The 27,165-nt window shown below is 50.8% G+C and overlaps 1 protein-coding gene across 2 annotated transcripts in view; it reads left to right on the top strand.

Moving 5' to 3' along the window:
* The window catches only part of LOC126571356 (extracellular sulfatase SULF-1 homolog), a 37,027-nt gene that overhangs the window by 6,828 nt on the left and 3,034 nt on the right, over positions 1 to 27,165 (top strand). Inside the window, exons 4-8 of one of the 2 annotated variants that reach the window (XM_050229802.1) lie at positions 20,415 to 22,151; positions 24,857 to 25,183; positions 25,253 to 25,683; positions 25,746 to 25,856; positions 25,920 to 27,165. The exon at positions 25,920 to 27,165 is cut by the window's right edge and continues 507 nt beyond it. In XM_050229802.1, coding sequence (XP_050085759.1) covers positions 21,109 to 22,151; positions 24,857 to 25,183; positions 25,253 to 25,683; positions 25,746 to 25,856; positions 25,920 to 27,165 — 3,158 coding nt within the window. In that variant the 5' untranslated portion in view covers positions 20,415 to 21,108. The remainder of the gene's footprint in view (positions 1 to 20,414; positions 22,152 to 24,856; positions 25,184 to 25,252; positions 25,684 to 25,745; positions 25,857 to 25,919) is intronic. The other variant, XM_050229803.1, reaches the window with a different exon arrangement.

Here is a 27,165-nt window from a genome sequence, read left to right as displayed (position 1 = left end):
AGGGTAGAGAGTTGCTTTTTCTCTTTTTTTATGTTTTGCTATCAGCCGGCAAGCGAAACTCCCCTTTGGCGATACGCGAGCGTGACAAATACGGCCTACTCTGACGTCATGCCGCCGGTTTGGTTTGGTGAGCGAACGGCGCATCATCGACGCGTCGGTCACCGTCACAAATGGCTACATGGATGGAAGGGTAGGCTGTTGATTTTTAGTCACCACTGGCTCAAGGTGTCTGGATGGGGCATCGCGATGGGGATTATAAAGTTCTGCCTGGCCTGGCTGATGCTTCGTTTACCGAGAGCAAATCGTGAAAGTAAACCAAATTGCGGCAGATGATAAATCGAACGGGCTTTTGCACGGCAGGGGTAAACCAATTTGCACTTCTTGGCCTTGAGGATGTGGATGGAAGAGGGGGAGAGAGAGGGAGAGAGTGCGCACGCTCGCTTGGTTGAACTAGTTCCGTGAGGCCGAACCATTTGAAGCAACGAAAAGAGTCAAATGGCGAGATGGTTGTGGCTGTTAAAGACGCAGTTGCTCCTTTGGATGGACGCGGGTCTGTACTAAGCTTACAGTCAACCGGACAACTTCATTAACATTGCCACTAAGCATTCGTTCTGGTTTGTGTTGCTTGGGTTTGGGGGAACGGACGTTATTGCGCATCTCAAAAGGCGTTTAAAGTTAGCACCCGCGACTTGTTTGATTGTAAAGCAGAGATAGTTGATCGTTAACGACATGATCTTGCTCCTGTGTGGTTTTGTGGTATTTTATTTTACTGTAAAACATTTCAATTTTATCAAGAGCGTTTTTTTCGATGGCCAATGAATGCTCTCGCATCCTGTTAAATGTATGCTAATAAAATTTAATTCTTGATTTTTTCAACCCCCAACTGAGTCCAACAAGGCGTAGGCAGTAGATACGATGAGAAAACTGCCAGTTCCCACCAGTGAGCACTTGCTTGCGCATCGAATTATCAATATTCATCGCCATCGAGGACGAACTTACAATTACACAACTCTCTCGGCAACCGAACTCTGTCGAACGAAATTAATTATGCGCCACTGTTGCTTGTCCTTTTGAGCCTGAACGGCTGCTGCTGCTGCTGCTTCTGCTGTGGTGCTCTCCTAAATAATCGGGAACCAATCCACCCGGAAAGAAGCCGTTCAATTATTTATGCGACATATACGATGGCCACCACCGTCCTCCTTCTCGTGGCACTGAACGAGTTTAGCGGACAATTTGTAAGCGAGTTGACACCATCAGCACCATAGCCATCGCATAACGTATCGTCGTCGCCGTATTGACTGACGGGACGGGACGCGAGCTACGAGGTGTAAACTTTAACGATTTCCGACGTTCGTTCCACTCGATCCCTCCGCCCAGTCTGTGTGCCTTTAGGCGGTGAGCATGGCAGCATTTACGCGACGTCTAACTTCCCGGCCATCGTTGTGCTTGTTCATAAATTATTCCATCTAAAACACTGAGCTCTAGCTACGCGTCCGTTCCATTGTCCTCGCTCCTATGTCGGCGTGTTTCTGGACAAACTTTTGGCTACCGCTTGAGTGATCCTTGGGGCTTCGAACGCAGTAGCCATAGTAACCGGACCGTCCAACATCGATTGTTTTCAATGCTCTGCGCAACATCCAATGCCAATCACCATCAACTACACTGCTGGACTAGTTGGAGAGTCCCCACCATCTTTTTTTGGGAGGGGAACCGGCTTCTAATGCTCGGCGAGGCGCAATTACAACTTTGCGCCCGACAACCGCTTGATGACTTCCTCAATCTCAGGTGTACGTGTGCCAATTCCCACTGGGTGGTCCAGCCCCCTTCCCACACATACGGGAGTGAGAAGAGGAGAAGAGTGCAAGTGAAAACCTGCCCTGGCCGTTTCATAATTAGTTTATGAATATTTATTGGCACTTACGGTGATTTGCTGCCATCTGTGGCAGACCATGGATCAAACCCGGTGAGGTGCCGGTTGCTGTCGTCGTCGTTGAAGGGTTTCGCGCTCATTTCGCAAGGAAGCTGCGTGCGGGGTGGCGGGGATGGTGTTTAACTCCCGAGCGGGGACGCCCATTTGGGGACCCGTGTGTCGTGTGCCAGCATAAGAGGCGAGCCGTCCTTTAATTCGACGATGAATGACTACCTCGGTACGGACGGCTCTCTAGCTGCGAACGACGCAATATTGTTATGCTAACTGCCCTATCGCTTGCGCCTAATCATGGCAAGCTCTCGTGCACCTTCGTCGCACGGTCGAGGTTTGATGGAAAGTGTTGGTTTGACTGCCTAATTCCATATTATTACTAACCTAACCCACCGCCCCGGAAAGGTGTCGTAAATAGCGGCTTATCGCGCCTACCAGCCACTACCGCAACCAGCAGCAGTTTGTGTTTTATGACGTGCCGCGGTCAAGCAGGGGGAGCTCCATATGGAGCGCGCCGTTTTGTCACCGAGCATTGAGGCCCTGGCCCAAGCAACAATCATTTCACACGCCCTAGGACACATTCGTGACGATTTCGTTGATTGGCGCAAAGGCGCGCTTGGAGAAAGCAAACAACCGGACCTGGCACGGGAACGCACGTGCCCGGTGACCTTGGTGGATAGTTTTTGCTTCTTTTTTTTCCTCCTCCTACGTCGAAACCATTGTTCCGCATGATGTGAAGGTCAAGAATGGTGCTTCTGGTGGAGGACGCATTCATTTAGCAAAATAGAGGCATAATGTCGATGACTTGGGGTTGATTGGGGTTTGATGGAAGCCGAATGACTTAACGAGGGCAGCAGCAGGAGCAGGGGGTGGTAAAAATGTATGAAAAATGTCTCAAAAGTAACCGCTGATCTCATCATCGTCACCACCATTGCCAGCATCGATCATCGTGGCTGGTGGTGGTTCCATTACCCATTTTTGGTGCGATGGAGTAGAGTCGAGGAGATCTTTGGCCGAGACCTCGCGCGGCCTTTGTTTATTTTCATTTGCAAACATACAACGACATTGTATCTCGCTGCCATGCCCGGAAGCATTTTCTGGTGATCAGTTAATCCAAAGGCGATCTGTTGATACCATTCGTTGAAAACATTTTCGGCCAGTTTTTGTATATTTTTGCAGGTGTGTGTTGGGCGCACCAAAACCGAGATGTTCGTGTACACGATTTGACCATTTAGTGACCTCCGCATCCACCCCTAAAACCACAGTTCAGGGGCCACGGTTCGGATGTGGAATGATTTGTTTAATCATTAAGGCCACACGCGCACGACGCATTCTCTCCGCGGTGGTCTGGACTGGATTTGTTTAATCCAGCGAGTGCAAGTCTCGTTTGCCGGATTAGAAATGCTGCAATTATCCGGTCTGCAAAGGGGTGGGCACTACCAAACCTGTTGCTGAACCGATAGTAGTGTCACTCCATGTCAAAGCCGCCAGCCGCAAACCGAGATGAAGAGATAACCGGCACGACAGCAACCACGCGGCCACGGTTGTCCCGATTGGCGGTTTGTAGCTCGAGCGCTGGAAGGAACATCTTGCCACGCGATGCTCTCACTTGTCTCCGAGCTTCTCGTCGCACCGGGCCGTGGCGTCTCTCATTGCAGTACCAGCGAGGAACCGGTTCGCCAGTTGATCGATTTCGCATCATCCATTTCCAGAGACCGGCGGCGGTCTGATCGGTGTTCGGTGTTCCACTGCATTGGTTCAGTTTTCGCGAGTTTACCGAAGCCTCCAAAGGTGGTCTGAGAAGATGGCTTGCACACTTGGGAGTAGGTTTGCCGAGGTTTCTGGCCAAAAAACAGTGTGATCGCTGGATGTGCTCTGGAACACGTTTCAGACACCCGACGCTCATCACACTCACCGTGGCCAGGTGCGAAGACGATGGCGACGACGCAAACGATTCCGCTTTTTGTTTATTCCAAGTGTTGTCCGTCGATTAATCCTACAACCGTCTCACGATCTGGCGACAGGCCAGGTGATTCCAGGCGACTGCCTAAGATTAGACATTTTCGATCATTTTGAGTTGTGGAAGCCAGCGCAATAAGCTGTCGTGCACTGCCAGGTGCTCGATCGGTTGCCCGCTGTACATGGTAGCCCCCTCCCCCCCGGGGGCCGCATTTGAATAAATTTGTCAAACGAATCAACCCACAAGGGACCCCCGGGGAATCGGTAAGAAGCGGGGAGCGGAGCGTGTTGCGATTGAAATGTGGTTTTCGTATTTTTAGAAAGGCTAATGGCGGCGTTTCGTGGCAATTTCGACGTTTTTTTTACACCGTAATCGAGGTAATGTAATCCGTTGTACCTGAAATTGGGGAACTTGTCCTCGAGGATTGAATTCCGCGCTGTTTCTAATGAGCAGCAATTTGTCGCGCTGTTAGACTGGTGCTGACTCTTGAAAACATTTCCAATAGACATTCCGTGGCTTCCTGGAAGAAGCTGGCACTACACGAGAGGCACTTTATGTGGGCATCTCGTGCGCCAGTTACTGATCGGTTGGTGGCATTGAGTTTTATGTGTTACGCATTCCGAGAACCACCACACCATCATCATCGTACGGTCGGTTGGCTTGGGCTCAGTTCGCAGTTTACAGAATGTGGTGCGTGTGCGAAGTAATTTATGTCCGCTAGAGCGCTAAATCTCACACCCCGGAGAACCCCGTGTGGACGACGTAACGGCGGAACCGCATGTTCATGGAGCACTGATCCTCTCACCATGATTCGTCTCTTCGTTTGTTCGACCTTGTGGCATCCTGGGGGAGGAAGCGGTTGGTGGGAAGCTGAGTATCGGCGCGCCACCATCAATAACTGTCAGCAGCTCACGACGGAGTCGCTGATTCGCTGGCATTCGATTTATTTGCTCTCGATTTTCAAGTCCGGGCCTTTTGCCAGCGTGCCAGCCCTCGGACGAGTGCCCCTTGGCAAGTGTTTTTATTTATTTTAACTTCGTCTGCTGCTGCTGCTGCTGCTGCAGTTCTCCGGCATTGAGTACGTCAGATTTGAAAGGAGGAGGAAGAGATGGTTACCAAATTGTATCGCGCAGTGCCAGTCGTCATGACGATGGAACAGATGCAAGTGAGTACTCGATTCACGGATCGGTGACATATGAACCGCCCGGCTGCCGGTGTGCAGCAGGTTACAGGACACCCCCGAAAAAAAGGGACAAGCGATGTGACAAATCTGTGTTGACAGACATGTACAAATGGACCGGCCACGGTTGTATGGACATTTGCCACCTTTTGTAGAGAGTTCAAATATTGGTCCAAAATCTATGCCACGTGTGGTAATCGTCCAGCAACGATTTCAACATTCCACTCTGCTAAGCATCTTTTCTGAGTGACTACACTGGATCGCTACGCTATTATCGCGCATTCCGATTTGATTATCCAATCAACTTCATCTTAGAGGCAGCGCCGGAATGAATGCAATTTCCTTCCTTTCAACATTCCTCGTACGGGGACGACCGGGATTGGATGATACCGACAACAGGCTTCGGCTGGTCCGGCGATTACCGTCGGCTGTAAATCATACCAGCTCCGAACGGGGCCTCCGTTCCCCTTCTTCTTCTTCTGCTGCTGGACATCCCTTCCTTTTGATTCGCTCGCTCGCTTAGCTTGAGACACTTTCTTCGAAATTCTCTCCACACGAAAGGTGATGCATTTGCTGCTCTCCTCAGTGCGGTCAATCCGTGGGTCGTCAACATACTTTCCTACGCTGGACCAGAGAGCTCAAAGATGCTCCTCCCCGGTACAACGTCACTTGTCGTCGTCGTTGGGGATAAATGATTCGAACGAGATCATTCGGCTCTCGCTGCGCCTCCGGATTGGTAAGTAGATTACTGCGCGCGTCTGTGCCGTACGATGACCACCGACGTGGTTGTTGTCTTGTTGGTATGCTCTTCGTTCTTCGGTGATGGCCATTGCTAAACAATATTCAAAAGGCCGCCCACCATTGACCTCCATTCAGGCCCGTCTGGTGGATCGGAGACAGCGAACTGGCAGGCCACAATGCTGGCTTCTTTCCCGAGGCCGTCGTCTCTCTTCCTTGTCTGGAATCTGGTGATCGGTAACAAACGTCTTTGATCTTCCACAATCTCGGTCCCGGGTGTTCCTCTCCAGCAACAAGAGACTCTTCGTACCCTTTACACACCCTTGCTGTGTTCCGTTTATGTGTCTCTCTCTCTCTGCGAGTCGCAGAATGGTTTTTTGTTCAAGAGCCAATGCGCGGCCAAGAACCATGGTGGGACTTCCGTACCACCGGGTTTGGCGCTAATTCGATGAAAGCAATCAAGCGTCAAATTGAGATCGTTTACCACCGGTCCGGTATTCCGAGACAAGTGCAGCGCAGTGGTAATGCGAACAAAGAACCTACCAGCACCGGGTATTCACCGTGGCCAATCCGAACCGGAAGGCGTAGGCGCTGGATCTGCCTCTGGATCTGCTGTGGTGCGCATGATACGTGTGCTGATTCCGAAATCAAACGCACGGTTGTCATAGGGCTGCTGGTGTGACGGTGCGGTTTTTCGGGCCCGAGCTGAGCCTGGTGCGCAGCCGGCAATTGGTCGGAATTATGGCTGGTTGAGGTCAGCATCTTCGGATTGTCGCCACGATCCGGTCAACGTAACGCTGCGTGAAGGGTGCGTTTGCTGGTGACCATCACCTGCGACTCGCGACATTTGTGACAAGTTGTGTTAGAAACCAAGGTCCACTGGGCGGAAGGAAGGATGGTTTATTTGAATTCCCCCCCTCCACAAAACAAAAAAACAACAAAACGAACGTCAATTTCTAGCTCACGAGCGGTCGTCCATTTAGTCGGGCACATAAATTCTGCCTCGTAATCATCTGGCAAATGTGATCCAGATGGAGGATCGCGCAGTCTCAGGCCTGTCAGTACGGACCATTTCGTCTACCGAAACCGAAAAGAAAAACATTAATCCAAATTGGTCACGCCACAAATGGACACCAAATGCAACCCATTTTCAATGACATCTGGTCGGGGGATGGGATGGGTTTCGTAGCCTCCCTGCCATGCCATCGATAATCATCGCTCTCGACACGATCACACTCCCAGTTCCCAAGGAAATAGTAAAAACCATTTTTCGGCTCCCGCTCACTGCTCCTAAATGTTCGGAAATGGTTTGAATTTGTATTCTGCACTTGATTGGCTGTACATAAAACAGATCCTCTTTCCATTTGAGTCGACAAATGGGTTGACGATCACGATGATTGCTGGCAGCTGATGCAAGTGGAGGGATTTAAGGTGATGATCAAACTCTTCCTCGGTCTGGATGGAACGGGCGATTTGATATTCGGAATCGATCCTCCTAATTGTGCCTTCCTGCTGCTGCTGGTGCTGCTTTTGAGAGAAATCGAAACGTGCCGTTTGACAAATACGAACTTCTTATTGCATTAAGGTGACGACGAGTGATGACATAGATCATATTGCGGCAAGGGAGCTTCTGTCGCTGGGAACGTTCGCTGGCATGGCGTAGACCAAATATGGCTGGAGCTCTGCTCAGCTTCTCGTACGCGTGTTGCGGTGTCAGATGACAAGCCGGATGACTCGTTTCGTCGGTAATGGTAATTAGAGAGTGTGTGGGGCGCATAACGGGCGCTAGAAGGTCGTGGAGTTATTTTTGAGGCGGCGCATTGTCCCATTTCCTTCCAGTCCAGAAACTGGGTGTTAATGTGTATATTCTGTGGCCAGTGTGTGTCCAGATGATGATGTTGAAAAATCCGATAATAGTTAAACCAAACACTGCACAGTACAGACAGCAGTGAGCTCAGCTTTGAATTCTCGTCATAACTTGTTTGTAGCACGACTTCCGTACCCGGGGCCGGGGGGGGGGGGTTACGGTCGCTCGTTCGGTTCCTAAAACACGTGGTCTCATTATGCAGGCCAACTGGCAGCCAGGCTTCTGGCAGCTAAAAAAAAACGTCTAGTTACGCCGGACATCAACTAACCGATTACTCGGTTACGGCTACTTTATGGCCGAACGTGGCGGTTCCTTATGCGTTGCTTATGACGCGCCGCGAAACGCGTTCTCGTTCCTCGGACCCCCCCCCCCCCCCCCAAATGCCGGAAGTTGCTGCGCCGAGGGTTAAACCATAAATTACTCAAAAGATTTGGAATGCGAGAGCTCCGGGAGTGTGTTGATCGTTGAGAGTTATTGGGGGAGGATCGGTGCCCATGTGAATGTGTCGTTTGAATGGAGAATGTCGTTTGGTGGAACACAATTGGATTCGATCGGGATTCCGGTAACGAATGGCACCACCACCGTTGGCATCCACTACGACACTTTTATGGCGCGGTACAATGGCGTTGAAATTGTCATCCAGCTGAAAGGTTGTCCGGACGCTACCGTCCAGCTAGCTCGGGAAGCTAATAAGCCTTTCTCTGTCCACCCTTTCCACGTACCCGATGCACAGTATTCCCGGGAAAACAATATAATCTAACAATAGACGACAATATGACAGCGTTCACGACGGGCGGCTGATATCGGCAAAGACGTGACGCGGAAAGTGAATTATGCTACCTCCTTCCGCTCCTCTTTGACTCTTCATTTCGGCGTACCATATGCCCTTCCACGAGTTGTATCGATTCCCTCTGATATCGATCTCTCTGTGTGTTGTGTCCAATCGGTTCCTCTGGCACCTTCACCTTCCTCTGCATTCCCGTGTATAAATAGCAAATGTTTATGAGAGCAATATGAATTCCGAATTCGTCGTCGCCATCGTGCACGACACACATGTGTCCTGGGAGTGTCCGGGAATGTCCGACCGGTGCTACCGGAAAGCGGGGAGGAAAAATGTGCCAAAGTGTAATGTACGTTAGGGTTTTATGGGCGATTCGGAGAATGCCTTTCACAAGAGCGTGAGTCCACTCTGCGAAGGCATCGAAAATGTCCAATTACTGTGCTATCACGATGCGGGAGAATAATGGTTGCTAAATTCAATTCAACAGCAGCAAAGTTGGCAAAGTTGACAAGCGGATGAATGCATTCCTCGGATGAGTCATCTAACCTTTAACTCCGCCGCTCTATGGCAACAATATGCCACTTGGCGACGCTTGCTCTTCTGCAGCTCATAATTGTCATACATTTTCCAAACCACTTAACCTCATTTTCTGGTTACTTCCTTCCTGGTTCATCTATTCTTCGTCGGTCTTGCACGCGAAGGCAAATGACAACGACTTCATCCTTCCGACAGTGGACGAGTTCTTTTCCTTGCTTTTTTTTTGTTTTTTGTGGGGGGATGAAGATGAGGCGAGTTAACTTATGCGAGGACACCGACTGCTGAGTGAGTGATTGAGGTCATTGGCTAAACATCGTGTCCGTGTTGGCAAAAAAGATACGAGCAGAAAAAGGACCGAAGGATAATAAAGCTACCTCCTACGCTTTTGTCATTAATTTCTCTTCTCGTGTGTCATCCCACTCTCCATGGCATGGCAGACGACACAAAAGCACAGAAGCAGTGCGCGCCAAACCAATCGACGAAATGGCAAAAAACGGGAACCAACTGGGAGCTGGAGCTGGAATCGCAGACACTGATTGGGGCACGCTGTGGCTCGCTAGCTGGTTGACTCCATCTCGCAGTAAAGCGGGACAGGCGTTCGGCGCCGGCTAGTCGTCCAAATCGGATGCCTGATGAGCAAGAGGTTAGAGATCAGCCAAAGCAAAAAGACCACAACGGTGACGACGACGGAGGCGAAAGATTAAGGACAATGGCGGAAGTCCTTCCCCTTTCCTTGAGTCGCCGTACGCGCTCTGGAGAGCGTGTCGTCAATTGTGCTGGTCCACATTGTAGCGTGGCGGGAACTAGCTTGTTGCCAGCACACCAAGGTTGAAGGTGTCAACCACAGGCACTTGACACAAACACCGGTGGAAGGAGGTACTCGCTGGCTACGAAAACTGCGGTGTACGTCAACCTCTTTGTGTCACCGGGGTTGGTGGCGAATGTGTGACAGTAATTTACCGAGCCCGGGGACCGGTGGTGGGCTGCATTCTGGCCCCGGGATCAGGAGCCAGTGAGGAATTTTTGACGGAGTTCCTGGGCTGCGCTGCGTCGCTATTTCGTGGACCACCGCTTTTTTGTTTGTCACTTTTTGCTGCTCGCTCATGGAATGTTCGCTCGGTGTTCATTAGAGAGAGGTCCTTTGACGGCTGGAAGTCGACGGCAGCGCGCACACTAGGGGGGATGCATATTTCAAATTCCATGCCCTCGTCGTCGTAGTCTGTGGCTTAACTTTCGTTGTTAATTTCGTTGCCTTCAGTGGCATCCATTGTGTGGTTTTCGAGGTGCTGATGCTGCTGGTGATGGGCTGCGGTGTTGTGTAAGCCCTCAGGCTCCATAGCATGCTCACCAATTTAATCCAGAATTAATAATCGTTTTTTTTTCTTCTAGAACTGGTTCCTGTAGCTGTATTTATGGCAGCGGAAGATGTTGTGCATTAAGAAGCGTTGACTTTAGGGTCTTAGCAGATGTTGTTTATGGTCAAAAAAAAAAAAGGATCGAAAGACCTTGATTGGATCCTTTCTTTTCGGGGTCCGGCTTATTCAAATGCCATCCGCTGCTACTCATACTTTCCAATATTTTAATGAAACCTCCACCATCATGGCCTCCTATGAGTCGATTGCAAAATCATTCACCAGGGGTTCCATTCCAACAGCCAACCCCGCATGGCCTGAAAGCCCAAATTTGCCAACCTGGATGTCGCACTCGGTGGCCTACTTTCGAGCGGAATGAAAACCGGAAACACCAAATGAGTTCCAACCGACTCGACGACCCCTCCTGGGACGGGTTTGAAGGCTTGGACCGGCGACAATGCTGATCAGGAGGTGATAGCGAGCCAGTTGTAACGAACCACTCGGACTCTCACTGCACCCAATCCCCTTGTGGCCCCCAGTCGTGGCGATCCATGAATGAAAGTTAATTTTAGATCGAATTGGAAGATGCTGTTGGCCTCGTTCGTGTTACGATCGGTTGTGCCGCCCTGACCGGTTAACAGGGCGGACCTGGTGGCTGCGTGTTGTAGTTGGACGTGTGCTGCAAATGGACATCTCTTGTGTCTGTCTGTCATTCGCGCCCATTCAATCGTCCGTTGTCCGTCGTCAACGATTTCATTCATTAAGAAAGTCAGTCCGTGCGTCCGTGGCCTCGGGGTTGTGCGCCCAGAAAAGGGAATTCTCCCCCAAACGTCCCTTAAACGGCCGGATGGAATGATCAGCTGCGTAATTCATTGATGGGGTCGTAATGGCCGAAAATGGTAATCAATTATTGACCACCCCCCCCTTCTCACTCCTTCCGAGAAGGGTATTGGAAAATCAGCGTCCGGCCAAGCTGCAGCAACCCTTTTGCTTGATTAGGAGAAGGCCCTGCCCCGGCCAGGCCAGCGGAAGAAGAAAAAGGAACCCCCTTTTTACTCGGTTTGCCCCCTCCCTTAAAAGGCTTGCTTTTCCCAGGAGATGAGGAACAGCGGGGGGCGAAAAGAAGGCCATGGAGGGCAATCTCGGAACGGAAAACCCGATTCGATGGATTGGAAAACCCCGCAAATGGCCGGGCCCGGACTTAAAAGGGGTTTTGCGACGACGAGGACGACGACGCTCGCAAAAATGGAAATCCGTGTCCGGGGGGAGTCCGTGTGCGTTGGTTTGTGGTTGCTTTTTTTTCCTTCCATGCTCCAAGTGCGGTCGGACGGATGGACGCCTTCCTTGCGGCTTATTCGGAGTGTCCTGTCTGAGCCATCGGGACGCATCAATATGTATAAAATGTAAGCAAAACTCGACCACAGGAGCCCGAGGGGGGGGATCAAGATAGAATGAAATTGGATAGTGAATGGAGCGCCCTGCTGAATGGCAGCAGGTCCTTGGATGGGGCACTAGAGAACATGATGCCATAGCGAGATGTTATGTTCAGTTCGTAATGGTGTGGTTTGGAGGCGATGATGTGGAGGGAGGTAGTGGGCACATTACTACACACAACCCATTTCATCCAGACAGCCACAGACAGCGAGAGAGAGAGAGAGGTGGAATGTAGAGGAATGTCTGAGCTGCCAGGCCGGCTCCTATACATGGCACTGTGGTACAGGTGAACACCAAATAAGGCAGCCCCCGGGACTCTTCGAATGTGTCTCGATGATTCACCCTCTCTGATCGACAACATCACAGTGGAATTGAAACTTTTTGCTGTGCTTTACCACCACTGTTGTTGGGGAATACGATCATTTGGAGCCGATTGCTTTGACTTCTATTAAATGATTTAAGGTTATGGTCGCTCGCGTCCAGTTAATGAATGCTCCGAAGACGATAAAGAATGGCAATGTCTTTCGCTTCCAACTCGCTTTGGTCGACGTAATTACCCTTAGCCGTGGCCTCAGGTCATACCACAAGCTTCCATTGTTTTTCTCTGTGCCACTGAGAGCATTTCCTGCCCTTAACTACTCGTACTGCCACCGCAACAACAACAGCGACATGGCCGATGACGCTCACCTGATTCATTCGACCATCACTATCACCGGGGATTGATCTGCATCGCGCTGACCGCACAGAAGACCCTAGGCGAGGGTCCAAATGAGCTTCTCCGGATGGTCACGGGAAGCGATAGATCTTCTGGCCGGTGCTGGCGGCTAGATGATGACCGTTCCAGGTCCATGGGAGTGATAATCGCGAAACGGCTATCGTGGTGAGGGCATCAGACAACCATCCCGACACTCTCTCTCTCTCGCCATTGTGTCGAGCACTGCAGACAATCGTGGTCTCAGTGTTCGGGACCTGCGCCATCCAGCCTGGTGCTAACGGACGTTCGAGTCAGTCAGGTTTAACGTTTGCTAAACACATTTACGAAAAAAAAAACATTATGCAGATGGTCAATGGCTTTTCGTGTTACTGTGACCCCATCAGCCGTAAATCGGAACGTGCAGCCATCATCAGCCGCGGAACATTGCCGGGCCGCGGGTTGCTTTGTTAGTTTTTTTTGTTCATCTTTCTCCTATTGGTTTCCTTGGTTTCTGCTCCCAGCGATACAGCGAATGAAGGCAACTGTTTGCATGTGCAATGGATCAGTATCTGCTGCTGCTGCTGCTGCTGCTCCATCGTGGCAGCAACATGGATTCCGTGGCGAGGAGCGTCCGTTGCGGTGTGCTACATCGTTCGTACATAAATAACAAACCGGGTTGTACCGGTTACCGCTGTTAGGTCTCGTGTTTAGAAGGAAGGTGTCGGAGTACGCGAGTATCAAGTAGCGCGCACATCTAAAGTTAAACCTTTTGCTCGATTGCATGCGTGGTGGTGGTGGCCAAGAGGGGGATCAGTGGTTGGAAGGAAATCTATTCTCGACAAACTGGTTACCATTGAGTAAGGCGAATGGAACGCACATGCAAGGATTGTGCAGCAGCAGCAGCAAGACCTTCGAATGGAGGATATCGCACCTTCCGCGCGCGGCCAAGCTATTATGCGTTGAGATGCGAGATTTAGAAACAGCTCTTCGATTGCTGCCCTTCGTTTTATGTCTTCTCACTCCCAGGGACAAGAGGATAGATGATGATGTGGATAGTTTGAAGTGCTCTTCTCAGTCGTGATGGCGGTCGAACTTACAGTATCTCACTCACAAGTCTCAAGGTTTCGATGATACACTGGCAGCACTTTGCTTGCTGGAGAACTGACCAAACACTTCCTTCCTGATTCTCACCAACCTATAAATGGCACATTAGAGTACAAGAGGGAACCTTTGCAAATACACTGACCTCCCTCTAAAGGAGTATCGTTCAATTGGCCTTTTGAATGAGTAATGTGACATCCAACCGAGTACGTTGTGCACTCGCCAATCTCGTTTAAGTGCTGCATCTTGTTGCCGCGTCCAAAGTGAAACCTTTGTCGCGATCGGACCCTTACCAACACCGAACGTCGCGTGGTATCAATCAAGAAAAGTGAACTGAAAACCATATTCCTCCGGTTCCAACCACACTGCCGTTGCTGCCCGTTTTGAAATATCGTTTAAAGCGGTTCGTCCACCCGAGGACACCGGGGGTTGGAGTCCTGTAAAGCGTTGAGTTTACGACTGCGACAGTAGGTGCCGGGGTCGCGCACCAGGCTGCGACCGATTGCTGGTACTGGCTACTGACATAACCTCACGTTTTTCGTCGTTCGAAAAACCATCTAACCGCTGGGGACACTCTCGCCCTTTCTCCGGTTGGTCTCTCTCCCACCAGACCACAACCGAACAGACCTTAGGGATCGATTTTTCGGCGATTCCCGTGGCAAACTCACGCGACTGCAGCAATTGCAGCAGCGTCAGCTGAGGAAGAGCGCCGGGCAGGATCCCCGAAACCCGTGGCCCATGTCAGGACGTGCCATGGGGTTGACAGGTTAAACATTGTTTCCATTTTTTCCCCCCTTACTTTTCACTGGGAGTATATTTTTAGGCTCGCTGTGAGTTACGCCTCGCGGCTTTCGCGCAAATCCAAAGAACAATCACACACATGGCGGAACGGAAGTCGGTGGTGGTGGTCTGGTGCTACGGAAGGCTCTCTCTCTGCTCCACCTGTGCCCGCCTGTGCAACCTAATCCACAAATTGAGCTCCAAAATCACAGTCAAGTACAAGTAGAGAGAGAGAGAGAGCGCTCTTCACAGCTGCTGCCACTGTGCTCCAATACGTGGCGTGGCGTGATGGAGCAGCAGCAGAACGGGAACAACAGTCCGGGGCCAAAAGGCAGTCCGCGGACGTCAATTGCGGGGAGGTCGGTGCGCCTCCATTCGCGATTTCTCGCCCTGGACATAGCTACGTTCGAGTATTCGTTGGTAGCTGGGATTATGTATACTTCAGACAGGTCTAGCTGGATCTAGTGCCACAAGCATACCGCCATCGACGACGATGACGACGGCAACGAGGAAGTGAGAGGCACGCTTCGGTGCACCTGCTGAAAAGGTGAAATGTTACAAGACAATGATGGCCTGTGAATGGCGGATGGAGGAGCCAGCATGGGAGGGATTTAAAATTTTCATATCCATTTCCCTCTCTCTATCTTTGCATTGAAAACGTTTATCCTCGCGATAGCATTGGCCGATGCTGGTCGGTTATGGTGGTAGCGTGACGATACCAAGAGAGGAGAGATTCTGTCCCGGAGATAGCTCAGCGAACAATGCGATGCAATTTGTGTGCAATATGTTTGGCGGCTTTGATTGTGGTGCCTAGTCATCGGCCCGGATCCGAAAACAGACGTTTTGTAGCCGGACATACTGTCCGGACGGCTGATAGACGAAGCGGAACTGATATCGGATGTCGGATGAATTTGTATTTACAATTGACTTCCCCGTATTATTCCAATTTGTCCAGCATAGTTTGTCCCAACATAATCCTACCTTTGAATCGTGTTTTGTACAAAACAAACCTCGTACATACACACCACTCTAGCGAAGCCACAGCATTGAATGGAGAACCGCGTAGACCCCCGCACGGCTCTTAAGTGTTCAATTTTTAAAGTGTCAATCAAAACCACCACTTCTCTCAGTGTAGAGTGTGTTTGCTGCGCTTTCGATCCACGCGACCATCAACTTTCAACTTGCCAGCATTGCCACAGGCCACGCCAGGTTGGAGCGGTACCGTGTGAAAGGTTATCCCCCTTACCGTTGCATACTGACCCCGCGATCGAGCTCCTCAACCACGTACCTGACCTGACCTGAGACTCCAAATCTGCTTGACACACCGTTTATCGGATTGTATCCGATCCGGGGCCCCCCTAGGGCCTATGATGTAAGTCACTGGGAGTATAAACCATCAAGACGTCGCACCTCCGTTAGAGGCTCGTCTGTAGAGATTCCAATTCCGAGGACGCGTACCTATTGGACCGGAAATGAGCGGAGTGTGAGCCATTGGGGGGGCTGGAGGGAGAGGGAGAGAGAGAACCGGTCATTAGAAGGTCACTCCCCGCAATCATCCCCATCGGCCCCTTTTCCCATCCCTCGAAAGGGGAGCCCATGATGGTCCCGGACCTTAAATCAATCGTTTCAATTAACGACCCCTTGCCAATGGAAGTTTGCGTGATGCCGCACGGCGTACGCGGCGTTGCCACGGCCTTTGATCTTGTACCTCGCTCTGTACCTCTCTCTCTCTCACTCTTTCGGTCTGCTCTCTGCTCGGAAGAGGTATAAATGGAAATCAAATACCCGACGGTCCAGCAAACGTGAACCGATGAACCATTAGAACCCAGGATTAGGGGGCTCGACCGGTCGGTTGGAGTCTCCGGGCCATGGCCCTGCTTCGCATACCCTCACGTATCCGGTCCGGTGTAGAGGAGGGGCGTTCGTGCAAGCTTCTTGTTCTCGTGAGCTTTTTATTTAATTTTTTAAAATGAATCATTTTGTAACGCGCCGCCATCGCCGGCGGCGCTAGCGAGATTTGCCTTTTCACCCCTTTTATCCGCTGCTTCAATTAGAACATTTAACCATTGCTGTCCGTGAGTCTGGGTTGAAGGAAAGAAGGGATTCATCTTTGTAATTAGGTAGATTACAGCTTCTCAAAAAAAAAAGAAAAAGGTAGAGACCTCATCCATCGCAGCTACCATTAACGCTCGCGTTTGGTTCTATTTCTATGCGACGAAGACCAAGATGAATCGAAGAACACCGTAGTTGCTGCTACTTCCAAAAGCAAGCGTAGAATCAAGATCAGCATCACAACATAACTAGCACTCGGTAGGATTTCCTTAGCTCTCCATCAAAGCAACCAGCAAGATCGTTATGGTGAACTAAGCTGCCCAGCATCCTCCTTGCATGACGTGCCGTACACGAAATGATTTCTCGAATAAGAAGCTCATAATCCCGCCTCCTCGGAATGGAGGTGCAACAGTGGTCCCGGTGCTCTTTCTGGGCCAAACTCATTTTTGCGGACATCTTGAAATTGCTTTTCGCTGCTGCCTCGCTGCTTTGTTCCAGCCTTTGGCCCAAAAAAAAAACTCCAAGACTCAGACCAGGAAATCCATCGCACGGCACACTAAAAGTGCATTAAACGACGGGAAAAGGTACCGAGATGATGCTTTTCGGAGGGGGGGGGCTCACAGTGCTCAACGAGCCAACGGGGTCTTAGCTACGGCCGAGTGGCCACGAGACACCACGAGGGATTTTCTCTCGAAACGTGTTGCTGGTGGTTGCTGCACGAGATGAATCAAAATTGCACCGCCGCACCCGTAGTCGTCAGCATTGGTGAAGGATTTTAGGGGCTTGCTTGGTGGGCCAGTGGCCAGACCATCACGATGCAGCCACGATGGAACGCGTAATTCCCAGTGAGCGCTATGCGGTCCCCATTCTCTCCCTCGCATCGTTGTTACGTGTCGTGCTGGGTTTACGTGTCCAGCCGCCCTCATCTGGAGGCTGTTGCTGTGGTGATGTGTTGGGCTAGAATGAGTTCGTTAGGTAGCCGTCACACTGAAGGCCTCGAAACTTTATAGAACTAGGAAGTACTGGTACGTGCTTTACAGCGTATTGGGAGTGTCACCAGTAGTGGCAATAATTCCATGATTTTGTTGACTAAAGTTGTAGTGGATGATGAAAGAGCAATCCTTTTCGCTCTTATTTGTTCCTCCTTAATTCATTAAAGTGAAATAAAAATACTTTTAGAAAGTGAGAAGAAAACTATTATATTATAATGATCTACTAATAGTCTTCCCAACATTTGTATCTGGCAGCCTCTTAAGAGCTTCATCATCCATGACTTTCGCTCCATAGCACCACGTACTTGTGTCGTTTATGAGCATGACGGAAAACTGAAAAGCTTTCTTTTGAACACTACCGCCACTAGCAAACGGACCTTCCCCGTTCCGGACGAGTGCTAATGAAATAAAACGCTACCGAGACTCTCCCTATCGGGACCAGTGTGCTAGTTTTATGCCGTGAAGATTTTGGCAAGTGAGAACATTAAATAATGTGCTAGGTCTTGCCTTTCATTTGCCTCGAATTTCTGCTGGGCTCCCCACCTCTAATGTCAGCAGCAGCAGCAGCACGAAGCGAGAGTGTGCTCGCTAAATGGATTCCTTAATTACTACACTGCTCTTCCCATGGGAAACCTACCGTGCAGCGGCGGGTACGGACACAACGTTAGGTAAAAACTAAAAATCTCTCCGGTCTGCTGCACCCTGTGCTTGAACCTGTTGGTTGCAGTTGAACCACTTAACGTGTGCCTGGGTTGCCTTCTGGCGCTTTTCCTCACTGTGTGTGCCCTGTTTGCCTATACCTTCTGCCCTTTCGTGGGTCTCGAATGGCCAATATATCATTGGTACGAGGTACGCAGCGCTCGAAAAAGGCGGGATGCGAATGGACACCAGGGATACTCAATTATCCGAGCGGAGAAGGTGTAAGAGGAATGTGTCACAGATCACCCCCGGGGGGAGGAGATGGCCAAACACTCGAGGCATAGTGCTCTTGGGCGAGTGTGTTTTGGTAGTCAATTAATTAAGAAGGATTTGCTTCTAGCGGGCTTAACCGGGTGCCGGTCCGATCCTCTCACCGGTCACTCACTCCGTTTCACTTCATTTGGTGACATCAGGAAAGGGGGGGGGGTGGGCGATCTCCACGGCCCTTGCTACTCGGTGCCTCGTTGCAAATTAGATTAAGACACCATTGCACTCGAGGACAGCCCCGGTAATTCATACTGACGACCTGATTCTGACGGAAAGTATCAGTCCGCCAAGTGGAAGTGCTCGGTCGTGACCAAATTGATTCTGATGGCACTCGTTTGCTCTAGCTTGACAACGCTTGGGGTCCGGAGAGAGGCCTATGAACGGAGCTGGCGTTAAAATGCGTCCATCATCCTTAACTTTGAGACTCTTTCTTGTAGAACATTCCCGGGGTCGGTTGTGGTTCCTGGTGTATCTCCTGTGAGTCATCATTCGAATGAAAAGGACTTCAAATTCCACTTTCAATAAGATTATCACTAGAGCAGAAACCTCAAGTGGGACAGTTAAAGAACATCATTGTGTTCCTCTTCGTGTACGGTCTTTACACCGGTGTTAAAAGCCCTTTTAGCAGTCCATGCCATCAGCCGGGTTCTGACAACCTTCGAACCGTGCCAACGGTGGTCCCACTTTCAGTCAGTGTGCAGAAATTGCCCAAAACACTTTCCGGCGTGTGGTTCAGTTTGCGTTAATGGTTTCATTACGTCAATCTCGTTTAATCTGAACCAATTCACTGTTCTTTGGCGGCTTTGGTGGACCTCATTTCCTAAAGCTTCACCGTCTCCTTTGCAGGGAGTTTCGTGAGCCAAGCACAAAACGACACGAAAAAAAGAAAAGAAACAACCCATCACCAACTTCCCACTCTACTGTGGCCTGTACGCTGGCTTCAACCGGCTTTTTGGCTGCCATTCAACTCACTTCAACTGAAAAAAAAACCGCGCTCACGATGGTTCACCTTCCGGTTGCGATTTCGGACGGAGTTGGGAGGACTCTCGCGGTATTTGTGACTTCGAACATCGAAATAAATTCTTCTGTTATTAATTTGAAGCTTAACACGACCCGCGCAACCCCCCCTCCGGAACTCGGAATGGCCGCGAGCGCCTTCGAATGCGGTGCCTGTTCGTTTGCGCCCCGCTCCTTTCACATCTTGTGGATTTCTTTTTCGGTAATTTAATCGCCTCGCTATTACGTTGTAATGCGAATTTTTATTACCTCCGGCCTCTGAGTTGCTGTGCCCGGACGCGCCCTTTGCCATTTGGCCGGCGTGTGAGAAGGAGCTATCGATTCCGCGCGCGAGCCACCGCATAACCTCAAAAGAGCAAACACCTCAAACAGGTAATTAGGTGCGGCGTTCCCGAGGACCTCCTGCCTTGCTGCAGTAGCAGGCTGTGTACGAACGCGAACGCGCACCACGCTACTACGATCGGCCCTTGGGATCGGCCGTTGAAAAGAGGAAGCCTTTGATTACCTTTTCCTTTTTAATCAGAATTTAACTTTTTAACGGTTTCCGCCATGCTGCCATGGCGGTTCACTTGCTGCGTTGAAGCGGCTAATACCATTGAACCACAGTATTTGCGTGCGTTCTAGCTACTGACTATTTTTCATTCCTGGTACACAATTTCATTTTGCCATTTAAGCACTTTTAGCGCTCGGCTGTTGGCGTCCGGGACGACCCGTCTGCAAGGTATGCACGCCGCCATACATCATGGCCGTATTTTCCCATTTTAGATTTCCTTCCCTTGACCGCAGCTCGCTCTCGGCCACCCATATTTGATCTTCGCGGGGTCCTAGGCCATAAAAAGGTAGCCAGCGAGCATAACGCACAGAAATAAATCATCGCGAACTCCGTGAACCGCATCTCGCGCGCCCTAGCGGGCGCATGTTGGCGGGCCTCTGCCTATGGGCCTTGTGCTAATGTTAGCAAATTTGCAACATGTGCAAAATTAGCGGAACATTAATCATATTGTTGGTTTTTTTTTCTCTCTCTTCTTTGATTTGCTTTTAGGCTTTTCTCTTCGTTGGACTGGTCGGCGCAAAACGGGGGGCCTGGCTCCTGGTGAACCCCTAGGCGTTGACATAGGTCACACTCATTAGCCGCTGGCTTTCCGGGGACTCTCGGCGTGCATGCCCGAGGCGATCGTTGACCCCGGAAAAGGAGAAACAAAAACCAGATGCACAGCACGCTACGACGCGGGACCATAGCACAACCACAAACCAAAGATCACATGCAGAAGCAGCAGAAGCAGCAGCAGCAACGTCATCACGCCGACATCTGACGGCGAAGAAGGTGACGAAGATAATGAACCATTGGCGAGGAGAGAAGGAGGTGTGAGGTCCAAGCGGTTGGTGATGATGATGAAAGGAGGTAGCCACATTCGGTGCCATTAATCAGATGTGTGCGATCGCGACTTTATGCACACTTAATTAGCTGTGTAAATGTGCAAAATGATGTGAAACGACCCGCGAATGCATCACCCAACGTGAAGAAGCATCTCCCTAGTCCAAGTGTCACTGGCTACTACAGATGGTTGTTTTTGTGGCGTAGTGGATTCCGCGAAAAGTGTTCGTTCGAATGGTTTGCAGTGCCCGTTGACACTAGCAGGAGATAGTGCATCAGCTTCCAAAGGTCCGTTCCGACTGTGATAGTTGTGTTGGTGGTGTATGTGTGCGTAGAGTGTGATCCACAACAAAAGCCGAAGATGACGTGGTGTTGGCAAGAACCGGTTCGGAGTGTGGGCTGTAGTGTAAGGAGACATAGTTCGCTCACACTGGTCGCGTGTGTCCTGTTCCTTGTTTTTGGAGCGGCACTGCTGGTAGAGGCTGAGGACAGGAGTCGAACGGATCGCGGTGTGGCGGCACATCATGAGGAACGGACGGGATGGGCGGCTTATCAGGAACATCTACCCCATCAACAGAACCATCGTCGCAATCATCCGCACCGAGCCGGTCATCAGAGTGGCCGACGGCGTCATCATCAGTACCGGCAGACGAAGAACCGTCGCGCAAGGGCACCTCAGGAGGGCCGTGGTCGGGTGAAGAAGAGTGGTACCGGCGGTGTGATCGACAACATTTTAGCCCAGGATCCGCTCGGTGGACCACCGTTGGCCGATTTGCGGCAAACGCGCGAACGAAAGCCCAACATCATCCTCATCCTGACGGACGATCAGGATGTGGAGCTTGGTTCGCTTAATTTTATGCCGCGTACGTTGCGACTGTTGCGCGATGGTGGTGCCGAGTTCCGGCACGCCTACACCACTACGCCGATGTGCTGTCCGGCACGGTCTTCCATCCTTACGGGCATGTACGTGCACAACCATATGGTGTTCACGAACAATGACAACTGCTCGAGCACGACGTGGCAGACGACGCACGAGACGAGATCGTTCGCTACGTACCTGTCGAACGCTGGCTACCGGACCGGGTACTTTGGGAAGTATCTGAACAAGTACAACGGGTCCTACATACCGCCCGGTTGGCGTGAATGGGGTGGGCTGATCATGAACTCGAAGTACTACAACTACAGCATCAACATGAACGGGCAGAAGATTAAGCACGGGTTCGATTACGCAAAGGACTACTATCCGGATCTGATTGCGAACGATTCGATCGCGTTCCTGCGTCAATCGAAACACCAGAACCACCGGAAACCGGTACTGCTGGCGATGAGCTTCCCGGCACCGCACGGACCAGAAGATTCGGCCCCGCAGTATAGTCATCTGTTCTTCAACGTCACGACGCACCAGTAAGTATACTCCTCAGTAACTCCTCGTATCAGGAGCTCTCCCCAGCGGTTCCCAATAGTTAATTACCTTGTCACTATATTTAGATATAAGATTAGCCACCAGACAGACGCTAAACATGGCTGGCTGGAAGGTGCTAAAAGAGCAATTTACACCGCACCGTCGGTATAAAGGACGATGGCCGTTGACGGTGTCATTTATCACGCCGGCACCCGATGACCAACCGTGGGCACTGTCCGTCCAATTATCACAATCAAACGTCTCCCTTTCCAAGTCGAGACGAGGTCGTCCGTTCACACTCAGTGTTCGGACCGTATATCATAATTAATTTCCTCCAAAAATTATCGTCTCCGCAGTCGGGAGCCGAACCAGGGATCCATGTTAAGGAGTGTCGCTGCCACAATATGGCGCCATTGGCCATCCGTCATCGATCACATACGGGGTCGGTATCGCGTTGATCGCTACCATCTTACCATCTGTCCAGTAACAGTAACTTATTGCGACTGACAGTAAAGGCAGCGTGCAGCGTGTAAATTGCGTGGCACAACATTGAGGATCATCAATAATCCGCCGCCCGGATTCCGTTCCGGCTCGTGTCCAGTTGTCACCAGATCGGTGGGACAATAAATAGCGTCAGCGGAGTTGTTTACAATTATTGATTTTATTGCATTCGGCCCGCTGCGCTCCGGTTTATTGATTTAAAATTCTGATTTATTCTAATGAAATCGATCTGGAGCTGGCATGCTGTGGCGGCTCTTCTACTAACCTCGCATGGCCACAGTACGTCCAGACACGGGCCGGTGCTAGACGTTATGTCGCGCTCTGCTGATTTGCGGCTGCCGGGCGACCCTGTCCCGTGCAAACACCGCACCGCTGTTTCGTGATTAAAGACTTGGCGGCAGCAGCAGCAGCAGCCGATAAGCGCACGATGCTTGTCGCGATCTCGGGCCATAAATCACCTTTACGAGGGCCACTGATGACTGCCTCTGGAGGGAGGCAACCGTGGCCAACCGTCGGAAGCTTAGTCAGGCGATGGCAAATTAATTAATCGATCGCACGCCATCATCATCACCCTCGTCCATTAGCTCTCGAGGTGAGACCGCGTCCCGCTGTCTCGATACGACAATTACCGCGAGCTGGAAGGAATTCGCTGCCCAGCCGCTGGAAAAGTAAAAGCTGGCATCTCGCGCCTGTTAATAGGGGGGTTTTATTTATACATAACACTGTCTGTGGTGGACGCGGGGTCCGCGTCCATAATCGGTTGTGGATGCATTATTGAATTGCATACCGATGCCAACGTTGGCCAAGCCGGGAAGCGATACGTATGATTTGCATACGTATATGCCGGTGAGTGGGTCGCAATTTATGGCTCACCTCGGTTTCTCGCCTCCCCGGGATGGTTTTAAGATCGGCATGGAGCGAACGGTTTGTCAAGCATCTGATTGGGGACTGTGACAAGGCGAGGGAATGTTTGGTCGCTGAGTCCGAGATTGGCATCTTGCGAGTAATAAAATATATTTTGCATAAAATCCGGCTCCGGAATGTGGCAATATGGTAGGTCACTCTATGCTGACGAATATTTGTCGTTGAATTGGCTAGCGGAGTGGACTAGTGGCTCTCGTCCTGACGGTCGTCAGGACGTTGCCTTAAAAGGAGTACACTCAATCATAAGGTAGGAGAAGTATTTGCCTTGGTTTTAATTAACACAGCAGAACACTATCCAGTAATTAAATTCAAGTACCGTCCCAAAAATGTAATTCTTGTCAAAGAATGACGAGAGTCGACGGATACTGCCAGACATTTTGATTACTTCAACGCCAACTTGATGAATTGAATAAAAACTGTGAATGAGTGACGAGTGAGGTTATGTGACTTCTAGTTTAAAAGGACGAAGCTCATGAGAATATTCTAGATGAATCTATGAAGAACCCCAACCTCCTAATCGCATCCCTCCCACACCACTTCATCAGTGTGCTATCCTCCAACTGATACGCAGCAATTGAGAGTGGCGACGATGAAATCGATCCCATTTACCACCACCATCAACAGCATCATCAACCGCATCAATATCCTAGGCCGCCCCGGCCGAGGGTCGTCACGTGGGGACAATTATAGCGCGCTTCCGGTCTTTTGCTCACTCGACCGCGAGAACACACACTGAAAGCCCGCACTCCCCCGCCTAGTGTGCCGAAGCGTGGAGAATTTAATTGAAATTAATCATATTTTGCGGTCTATTTGTTCGTGTTTAGGCGACTGGTTGGGCACTCGCGGGCCGCGGATGGTTTCACTTGCGATATGAATTCCCTTTTTTCGTTGTTTCGTGGAGGAAAAACTGGTGGATGAGGGGAATGGAATTCGGATGATTGATTCGAGATGCTGGCGGAAGCACTTCCGGGGATGAAATACCCGCTACTGCTCTAGTCTCTAGCCAGCTAGGCCAGCTACTGTAGCAGAACGGCTGCACGGGGATGAGCCTACCTAGGGCGTTACGGTCGATTGAATAGTCGAGGCAATGCGAGGCATCATAAATCACGATGGCTTTGAAGCATGTAAATGGGGTTATCTACGCTGGAAGTCAGAGATGGATGCACCATGCGTGGCAGACTCTTCACGACCCAACGATGCAACGATGCATTTGCGCTGCACTCGGGCGCTACCAATCGATTGATTTGTTGCTAACTTCACACCTTCTTCGTTTATCCTGCAGCACGCCAGCCTACGATCACGCGCCGAACCCGGACAAGCAATGGATCCTGCGTGTGACGCAACCGATGGAACCGATCCACCGGAAGTTTACCGATCTGCTCATGACGAAACGATTGCAAACGCTCCAGAGTGTCGATGTGGCGGTCGAGCGTGTCTATCAGGAGCTGAAAGCGTTGGGTGAGCTTGACAATACGTACATCATCTATACGTCCGATCATGGCTACCATCTTGGGCAGTTTGGATTGATCAAGGGTAAAAGCTTTCCGTTCGAGTTCGATGTACGCGTACCGTTCCTGATGCGTGGTCCAGGCATCGAACCTGCTACGATGTAAGCACAATTGTCCGACCTGTCCTATCAAACAAATCCTAACGACGTCACCTCCTGCTGCCTTTCTAGTGTCGATGAAATCGTCTTGAATGTGGATCTTGCCCCAACCTTCCTCGATATCGGTGGTGTAGCTCCACCGCCTCACATGGACGGCCGCAGCATCCTGCCGCTGGTTCTGAACCGTCACCGGGCGATATTGGATAAGTGGCCGGATACGTTCCTCATCGAGAGCTCCGGACGGCGAGAAACTCCGGAACAGATTCAGGAGCAAAAGCAACGTGCAGCTGCAGCACGCTACAGTGCACGGTTTAATCTGCTGCATGGAAACGGCACGGCGAAGAAACTGGAACCGGAAGTGTTGGTCGATAATAGACCATTGGGTGTTGCTGCTGGTGTCGCTGGATACGATCACCCAGGTGATCTGCCTGGCGAACGCAAGGAGCTGGACTTTAGCTCTCACGAACACGATGATGATGAGGAAGACCATGATGAAGATGATGGTAAGTTCTGGTCCGCTTGTGTAGAGTGTCCTTTACAAGGCAAGGTTTTTCCTTTTCTTCAGAAGACGATCATCACGCAGCAACTGATAGCGAAACGGAAACGCACGATCCGAAGCGGAATGACCATCCGGAGGATTATGTGATTGACCACCAAGAGGCGCACGCATTTGACCGTAAGCAATACGATTCGTTGGGCAGATTGTTTTTATTGAATTTTTATTCCTTTCTTCCAACAGAATCACCACCGCAGCATGACATTCACAATCAGCAGCAGAGCCTGGATAACACACTGACACCGTTCCGTTCGAAGATGGATCGCCTCAATACGGAATGTTCCAATCCTGCTCTTCAGCAGAACTGCGTGCCCGGGCAAAAGTGGCAATGCACGAGTGAGGATGGCCGGTGGCGTAAGCACAAATGTAAATTCCATGGCCAGCTCCAGCAGCACTTGGCCGAGATGCAGAAGCGAACAGGCTCGTCAGGAAATGGCCGCAACTGTGCCTGCTTCACGCCCGATAACTTCTTCTACACCCGCATCAAGACCAAGCGCGATCATACGAAATGGCAACCGATGAGACAGGCGGTGCACCAGCGAAGACGTAATCGTCCGAAGCGTTCCGCTGTGCCAGTGACGGAGGAGGGTGATGAGATCCTCCTGATGGAGGCGCAAGGTCCAACGATGGAGTCTCTGCTGCAGGTTGTCGCTCAAATCGATAGCCTCAATAGGGAGCTGTTGGAGCATGAGGACGAGATTGAAGGATCCAGAAGAAGCAAGCGCGATACCACGACGACATCATCATCTTTGGCCCATCTGAAGGGTGTTGTGCATGAACTGCAGGAGCAGCTAACACAAATCATGGAGATGATTGTACAAAACCATCAACAGAACGAAACAACGGAGCAAGATGGCCTCATCAATGGAGGTAACGCTACTGGAACGGTTCAACGATGTTTTGTGGTTGCGGCCGATGGTATTAACTGCTCCACCGTAGCCGATACGACCAGTGAATCCTGGAAGCGCAGCCGTATGACGGTGGATCAGTTGATGCGCGTGCTCACGGAGAAACGGAATGAATTGAAAAACTTTAAGCGAACGCTGCGTGTACAGCGTCCGCCTGGCTATCGAGGTGAAGATTCCGAACCAGAGGACGATCTAGAGGATGAAGATGACCTTTCAGAAAGTAGTAACAGTGGGAGCATTGAAAATGCTTCATCAACAACCGTTTCCACCTCGACGCCACTGGTGATGACGGGTTCCACTGAAAAACCCGAATCTGCGGTCAACAACATCCCTCGGCGACCGGCACAAGGACAAGGACTAGCTCGTAGACCTACTGGAAAGTTTCCAAACGGCTACGGAAATCGACGAAAGGTGGTGGTGAAGCCACCATCCTCGGCACCAGCAGACGAAGAGGAAGGTCCACTGATTGATGCGAGCTTGTTCGTAACCGAAGAACAGCCGGTGCTGTCCAGTAGTGTGCC

Source organism: Anopheles aquasalis, chromosome 2 (genome assembly GCF_943734665.1).
Source record: "Anopheles aquasalis chromosome 2, idAnoAquaMG_Q_19, whole genome shotgun sequence".
NCBI lineage: Eukaryota > Metazoa > Arthropoda > Insecta > Diptera > Culicidae > Anopheles > Anopheles aquasalis.
The sequence above is the reverse complement of the archived record's forward strand: the minus strand, read 5'-3'. Positions and strand labels throughout refer to the sequence as shown.